Source organism: Pelobates fuscus, chromosome 3 (assembly GCF_036172605.1).
Source record: "Pelobates fuscus isolate aPelFus1 chromosome 3, aPelFus1.pri, whole genome shotgun sequence".
NCBI lineage: Eukaryota > Metazoa > Chordata > Amphibia > Anura > Pelobatidae > Pelobates > Pelobates fuscus.
The window spans coordinates 252,376,147-252,384,208 of record NC_086319.1 but is presented as its reverse complement, the minus strand read 5'-3'; the positions used below and the strand labels follow the sequence as shown (position 1 = coordinate 252,384,208).

At 39.6% G+C, this 8,062-nt stretch overlaps 1 protein-coding gene across 1 annotated transcript in view; it reads right to left on the bottom strand.

Annotated features, from left to right (window-relative positions):
* Positions 1-281: 281 nt before the first annotated feature.
* The window catches only part of IRF5 (interferon regulatory factor 5), a 72,722-nt gene continuing 64,941 nt past the window's right edge, over positions 282-8,062 (bottom strand). The window contains exons 7-9 of the mRNA XM_063448344.1: positions 6,023-6,412; positions 1,755-1,873; positions 282-792 (exon numbers count right to left, since the gene is read on the bottom strand). Of these exons, the coding sequence (XP_063304414.1) occupies positions 550-792; positions 1,755-1,873; positions 6,023-6,412 (752 nt within the window). The 3' untranslated portion in view covers positions 282-549. The remainder of the gene's footprint in view (positions 793-1,754; positions 1,874-6,022; positions 6,413-8,062) is intronic.

Genomic DNA, 8,062 nt, shown 5'->3' with positions numbered 1-8,062 from the left:
ATGTTGTATCAGCTTTAAGGAAAAATCTGCAAATACAGCATCAGAAAAGTTAATTAGCTTCATTCTGAATGAAGGAAAATACTATATATATAATAAACCAAACGTCTAGGAATTAACGTCAGATGTCCCTTTTAACGGTCATCAACAAATAGTTGTGAGTAGTTCTTATAGCTATATTATTCTTTTAACCCCTTAAGGACCAAACTTCTGGAATAAAAGGGAATCATGACATGACACACATGTCATGTGTCCTTAAGGGGTTAAAATAAAAAAGGAGGAAAGAATAAAAAAAAAAAACACAAATCAGAAAGTCAATAAAACTAAAACTATACAATTATAGATTCCAAAATGACTGTGGAAAGTACAAAGTATAAACTTTTAGCAGTCCTGAGAATAGGAATATTGTTTATGGGAAACATCCTCAAATTAGTAGTATGTTTGGTAACAGATTTCTCCGAAGTTATTTCGATAAAATCAGGACTTTTCCCAAGATACTTTGAAGACCGCAGGTTTCACCTAATCAGAGTGTATGCTGGGAAATGGGTCTTGCTATTGCATACTACCGGTATGCATAGGCCAAGGGCCTACATCTCCCCCTGAATTGGATGTTCCGACATCTGTGGCCATGGCTTGGGCTTGCTGGATCTGCCACAACTGGTGGAGCTCCTTAAATTGTTCCACCATTTTATCTTTCAGATCTGGATGGGAAATCTGGAGTTTAATACTATCAGCTGACCACGAAGACTCTCCTGTGAAGATTTCAGACAGTAGACGAGCTGCCACAGGGATTACCTATAATTAAAACAGGACCAATAGATTTAATGCCATATAAAGATAGAAACTGTGGTCAGAGATGTACAGAAGGAGGACAATATACACAGTGGGATTAAAACAAAAAATGTGCTGTAAATCTAATTGAATTATTTCAGGATGTGCCAAAACAGGGGCACTTTGACAGTTGTCAAGCATTTTTAATGTATCTAAATCCACATTTTGTCATTCTTAAATAGAGGTTCTTATGCAGCATTTACATAACAATAGGTCTAAGGGACACTTTCAAAGTAAATGTATGCTTTAAGATTAGGTGTAATACAAAATAATAGTTCCAAGTTGGAAAATGCTGGGCTTGCACTTGGTGACAAAAAAAACGAATGAATTACATTGCAACCTTAAAGGGATACTATAGTGTAAGGAATACAAATCATCTCTCTCTGGCCTGCCCCCGCCTCACACTCCCCCAGCTTAGAAAGGGTTGGGTTAAAAAAAAAAAAAATGTAAAAATAAATCCTTTCTGTACTCCTCTAATTACAGTGATTTCCCTCGGTGCTGGGTTGGTGCCCCGCCTCCTCTGTCACCCGATGTGCAAGCGTATTAGGCCCTCCCCATAGTAAAGCATTGCTGCAATGCTTTCCTGTGGGGATTTAACAGATGCTGGATGTCTTCAGTTAGGGGACCAAAAGTTGCCTAGCAAGCAAGAAGTGCCACTAGAGGCAGTCGTAGTCCTGCAAGGTAATCATTGCAGTTTCTCTAGTACTGCAATGTTTTTACATTGCAGTAAAAAGGGGGACAGGGACGTTGCACCCAGACCACTTCAATGAGCTGAAGTGTTATGGGCGCCTATAGTGTCCTTTTAAGATTGGAGGTGGAATGCAGGCTTAAGTTAGTACAAAGAAAACACACTATACACTATAATGGCTGAACCATGGCTTGCCAGTAGCCTGGAACACACTGCTGTAATATGTACATGTACTTACCTGCACAGTAATAAGTTTCTTCTCCTTGGGTTTTTGGTCTGGCCATTCCTCCCCAAAACAGAAGAATATTTCATAAGGAGGCAGGGAGTTGGTTTGTCCTTTTTGACAGGCAATGAGTTCTGAGAACAAGAATACTGAATGATTAATCCAAAACCAATAGCTTACTCTAAAAAAACAAAAAACAAACCACGGGTATAGTTTTACCACACTGCATTTATTTGCATTGATGTGATAGCACCGGCATTCCCCTGCTATTACATGTTTGGCTGGCTTCAGTCAGAGTCCACATATTAAGGCAGTAATAGGTTTAAAGTAACAGAAATGTCAGATATTTTCTTGTTTTTTTACATTTGCTGATATTGTGGGCAAATTGTTGCAGTCTAGGTTAGCCATATACTTACAAATCTGGAATTAAGGCACTTGACAATAATAAAATAGCAAATATTTAGAAATGTAAAGAGATCTCATGAGCAAATGCTGTCTTGAAAGTCTTCTTACAATACAACAAGCAGCACTGCTAACACGATACAAGTCAAGACATTTATTCAGAACAAAAACAATGCAGATAACATAGCAACAAATACAATATATACCAGTGATAATAAAAATACTTTGGTAGTTACATTGTCCTGAAGCCTACCATATTAGCAATGTGCAAAGTCAGGGTATCTGTCCTTCTATCGAACTTAATTTTTGAAGGTTAATAATTAACAGGGGACCAGTTCTAGTTAGACAGAGAAACAGTTTTAGACTCTTTGTGCATTAGTAGTTAGAATGTTTGAACCTTCTTCCATTGTTCCATGGTCCAGTTCTGACATGAACATCCCCAGTGAAGGTACTTTCAGTGTTGGGTAATGCGATGCACTGTGTTCTGACACCTTTCTATCATGGCCAGCATTAAGTTTTTCAGCAATTTGAGCTACAGTAGCTCTATTGTGTGATCGGACAAAACAAACTAGTGTTCGCTCCTCATGTGCATCAATGAGTTTTGGGCACCCATGACCCCGACACCGGTTTACCAGTTGTCCTTCCTTGCACCACTTTTGGTAGGTACTATCCACTGCCAGTGGTGTACACACAATCCATGGGGCCCCGGTATGAAACTGATCTGTGGGCCGGGCCTCCCCCACTCCCTCCCCCCGACAGACAGACAGACAGACACACACACAGATACATACAGACACATACACAAGACATGCACGCACACATACAGACAGGTGCACACACACACAAAGACAGACAGACACACACACATACAAACACACACACACACACACAATGTTTAAGTCACCCTCCTGTTTCCTACCTTTTAGGTGCAGGGGGGTGACTTTCCCTGAGGTCCAGTGGTGGCACAGGTTGATGGGAGTCAGAGTTCCCACTCTGACTCCCTCCCGCGCGGGCTGTGTGTGTGTGTGTTAGCTGGGAGGAGTGACGTACAGTCACTTCCTCCCAGCGTGTGATGTAATCACAGGGGGCCCGGTCGCCCTGTTAAAGCGCTGCAGCGCTGACCGGGCCCCCTGACAATCCATCTCCATCGGGTGGCCCCAACAGCATGGGCCACCCGATTAACCCCTTAACATGCGGGGCCGCAAAAGATGGAGGCGGGTACCCGGTCACACCTGCAACCCCTGCGACCATGGTATGTACGCCACTGTCCACTGCATAATAGGAACACCCCAGTAGACTTGCCATTCTGGACATGCTCTGACTCTGAGACTCTTTTTGCTTGCCCATTTTTCCTGCTTCCAACACATGAAATTAAAAAACCGACTGTTTATATGCTGTCTAATATATCACACTCCTTGACAGGTGCCATTGTAACAATATAATCAGTTATGCACTTCACCTGCCAATAGTTTTAATGTTGTGGTTGATCAGTGTATATGTGTATGGCTATGACCCAGTGTGTTGCATGGCTCCGTGTATATATATGTGTATGGATCAGTAGAGAAGGTATGTGTGGGGCCATGCTCCATGGAGGCCCAGTGTGGCTGTGTTCATGGCCTGCTCTCTGGTGGACCAGTGGGAGTATGTTCTGGCCATACTCCCTATTGGCCCATTTGGTTCCGAGATGTAGCTCCCTAGCAGTCCAGTGGAAGGAGCTTGTGTTCTGTAACTTCAGTGGGTGCAGATCACTGAAAAAAAATGCTTACTGTTAAGGATTGTGAGGGAGCACACAGTGATCTGCACCCGCCTTAGGACCAGACCAGGAATAAACAATCATGCTTTATGCCAAAATAGTGCATAGATATACATGTGGAAAAAAATGTAACAATGAAAATTATCTCTCCAAAATGAGAGCGCTCTGATAGGACAAATTAAACTAATGAACTTTCATCCTCATTACCATGCATTCTTGTGAAAAGTTTGGTAATGGGATTAAAGTATGACTGTATGCTATTGTACATCTGATTCTAATAAATAAGTTACTTTTTGTTTATATTTTTGCTTACATTCTATGAGCATACTCTTCATTGGATATACTAGGTTTCCAGAAAGACTGGAAGACAGGTAGTTATTTACTAAAGTAATTTTTTTTTATTTTTTATTTGAATTCTAAAATTTATTTTAAAATAATCTACCTGGCACTACAGCCAAGTTGTATAATTTTTCCAAATCAGCTATATTGGCCTAAATTATACAATTAGGATTTTCACTTTCTACAACTCAGTTTAGTGAATGCACACACACATTGCTGCTCACGGACATGCAGTTTCACTGACCAATACATGCACACTCATAGGTACACATACAAAAACACAATGGCAGACACACACTCACTGCTAGACAAGCAGTGACACATAAACACACACACTGACACAGTCTGTGACCCATACAAACAAACCGACACAAACATTCTATGACCAATACACACTGACACCCTAGATACTCACCAACACACATAGTGACCAAGACACAAAATGACATACACAGTGAGCCAAGCACACTCAATGATACACATTTATTTACAGAGAGACATACAAACACACTGACATACAGGGTGTCCCATACAAGCACAGTGACGCACATGACAACTCCTACACACTCACTGACACACCCAGTGACTCATACAAAGATACTGGCACACACTACATTTTATTTAAGCAGTTCCTTGCCAGATGCTGCCTGGATGCCTCACTTTGTGTCCTCCATTTACCAGCATGTTGGCTGCTGGGATATGACATAATTTTGTATCCCAGTGACCTACAGCTTTCTAAATTATCGTGAGAAGTGATTTGCTTCCGTCACTCCTCACACCTACCCACCACTCTTCTACGTTGGAGAAGATTTAAAGAAAAAAAACTAAACTAAACAAACACTGGCTAGCAGTGGCAGCTCACTGGAAAAAACAGAATATTAGACAATATCCTAAAAGCTATTGGAAGAATGGATAAAAACAATTCCTCCCCCTCCCCCCCTTAATGCAGTTTGTAAGTATATACAACCATTATTTAACATTTCAAACTTTCTTTGTATCAGTGTAGCTCTACTAAAAATAAGCCATATTTCAATGTAAAAGTAAAGGTTTATACTTCCTGTTAAACAACCAAATAACGATCAATATGTACTTGCATTTCTTAATTGTCTTTCTGTCCACCGAAATGAAAATTATTTGAAATTCTAAACAATGAGTGCCACTATTACAGACACAGTATAGTTTCAGTTTAAAAAAATATTTAGATATAAATTTGAAAATACACATAAGATTCAGGTGAGAGAACAGGACTAAGGAAGATTCTCAACTTAGAGCAGATTACCACGAACGCATCTATAGAGTTTTTGGTCACTGATCAGATTTGAAATTCATCTATTTTCTGATGGATTAAAAGCATTAAGCAGCAAATTGTTATAAGGCATTGATTTCAAATGGATTTCTCCCACCTCTTGTATGGCTTTTTGCAACTGTACATCTGGCAAACCCGATAATTCTTATAATATATAATATCATTATTTCCCAACCAGCCAGCACTCTAGGTCTTGGAAACAAAATGTCTTCCTTATTATTTTATCAATGCATAGTTGTCAACGTTTCAGTTCAGGTTCTGAACTTTCTTCAGGACATAAAAAGTTTTGTTTTCGAGACCTAGAGTACTGGTTTGTTGGGGAATAACAACAATATACATATTGAACATATCATTTATTTGACCATGGTTCTGTTAAATGCCAGTCCATCAGACATATTTCTGCTGTGTAGTATTGTGAAATAATTTAAAAGTTTAATCTTTAGAACACACATCTCACACTTTACTATAGAATTCTAATCTTACCGTTCAGAAAAGTCTCCAGACTGAATAGTTTGACTCTTTTTTCTCTCTCAATTGGGTTTGGGCCATGAATGTTGTTCGCACAGGGTCCAGACCAGAAGACCTTGCATTGGCACAAACGGATGGCATATATATCCTGCCCTTGTAGTGACAAGATAAGCCCACGATCCATAACATCAAGCAAATGGTTGGTGTAGAACTTCTGTTTCTCATTACCAATTCCTTCGGTTCCTGGAAAGCGAACTTGTTCAAGAGTAGTTGGACCAAAAAGCTCTACTTGCTCTGGGGTAGGTTCTATGTAACTGTAGAACAGACGGCATCCGTGAGGGTTACTGACCACCAAAGACCCAGCTTGCTTTCCTCTATATAAAAACTTTATTTCCAAGTCAGTCACTGCAGAAAGGAATAAAAGATAAGGTCAACAAGACTGACTCTTGTATCTGTGAATATTAGCTTAATGAACTGTTAATCCAGACATTTAAACAGATAAGTAAATCACTATTTCCGTTAAGTTTGATGTAGTATTCTCTAGTAACCTCATCTTTCAGTGGGACAGGTCTAAATTGGACCATAGTCTATTTGTACCTTAGCTCAGTACACCTATCCTACACACAGGTAATCTAATGGGATCATAGAACAGAGTTGGTTTATTCATGTACCTTCTATGTGCTTTGAATACACAAGGCAAACTATCTGAGGTTTTGAGGATACATAGTTGTCCTTTAAGATTGCTTGGTACCTCTCTCTCCTAGTTATTCATCTGACCAATTTCCTTCCTTGCTACATTCCATCTCTTCTAGCTAACCACATATCCCCTCCAAACCACCCAATTTTCTTCGCTCTGAGCTAGTAATTGTATCTCCTAACTAGCCACATCCACCCAGTCAGACAGCCATCCTCCCTCCAAGATATCCTTTCTACTAGCATCCCTCCTAAAATGTTGGACTTCCTCCCAACTAGCCAACTAACTCATAATTTCCTAACTAGCTACATTCCATCCCAACCAACCAACCAACCACCAACCTACTTTCCAACTAATTACATTTGTTAATCTCCAACCCAGTTAGCACCTAACTAGCCACCTTAACATTCCTCCCTCTATACTAGCTGCATTTTATCTCAGCCAGCCTTTCTTCCAACTAGTTAATTTCCAGCTTTCCTAGCAAGCTGCCTTCTACCCAGACAACCTTTTCCTAGCCCACCTTGCCAGACGGTGTTCCAATGTTGTTCACTGTCACCTTGGCATTTAAAATCCATCCTTCGCCTACCTTATGACATTGTCTAACCCACTACTTTCTCAACATATACCACGGCTCAATTAGGTTAACTGTGTATACATCATCATAAAATGATGCATTATTTTATATCAGTGTGAATTGCTAGACACAGTAGATGTGGTTTAAATGCTGAGAAGACCATACTAATGAGATGACTTGTATTACAAATTAACAAGCTCATGTGAATTATAAGGAGCAGTTGTGTGTAAACCTGTGAAAATCTTATATACATATATATATATATATATATATGCACACACATACATTCCAATTTAGATAATACAGAAAGAGTTATTTAACTCGGATTATTTCCACGGATACTAAGTTCAGAACTTATACTTTCATATTTTACAAACAATTATGTCTGACATCACAACATTCACCGTAGATGTAAACACAGGACTTTTATATTAAAGGGGTAATATCTGCATTTTTGTTGTTTTTTAAAATGCTGGAATTATCAAATAGAAGTCATCAGGTGTTTTGTTAGCGTCTAAAAACACATGGGGGCCTTGGGTCCAAAGCAAAACATGATGAGGCCTGTCCTAATGCTCCACTCCTGTCCCCGTCTCTCTACTCAAGCCTCAACAATTACGGGAGTCAGGATAGCAAGGAAAAAATAGTTGGAAACATGTACATGCTGTATTGCTAGGTAATCCCTGTACTCCTATTTTACCATTCGACGTAAAGGACAGAAATAATAAATATGACTGTTCAGTAGATATGCCCCAAATAAAAAAAAGCATGCATTTATATATGCATTTTT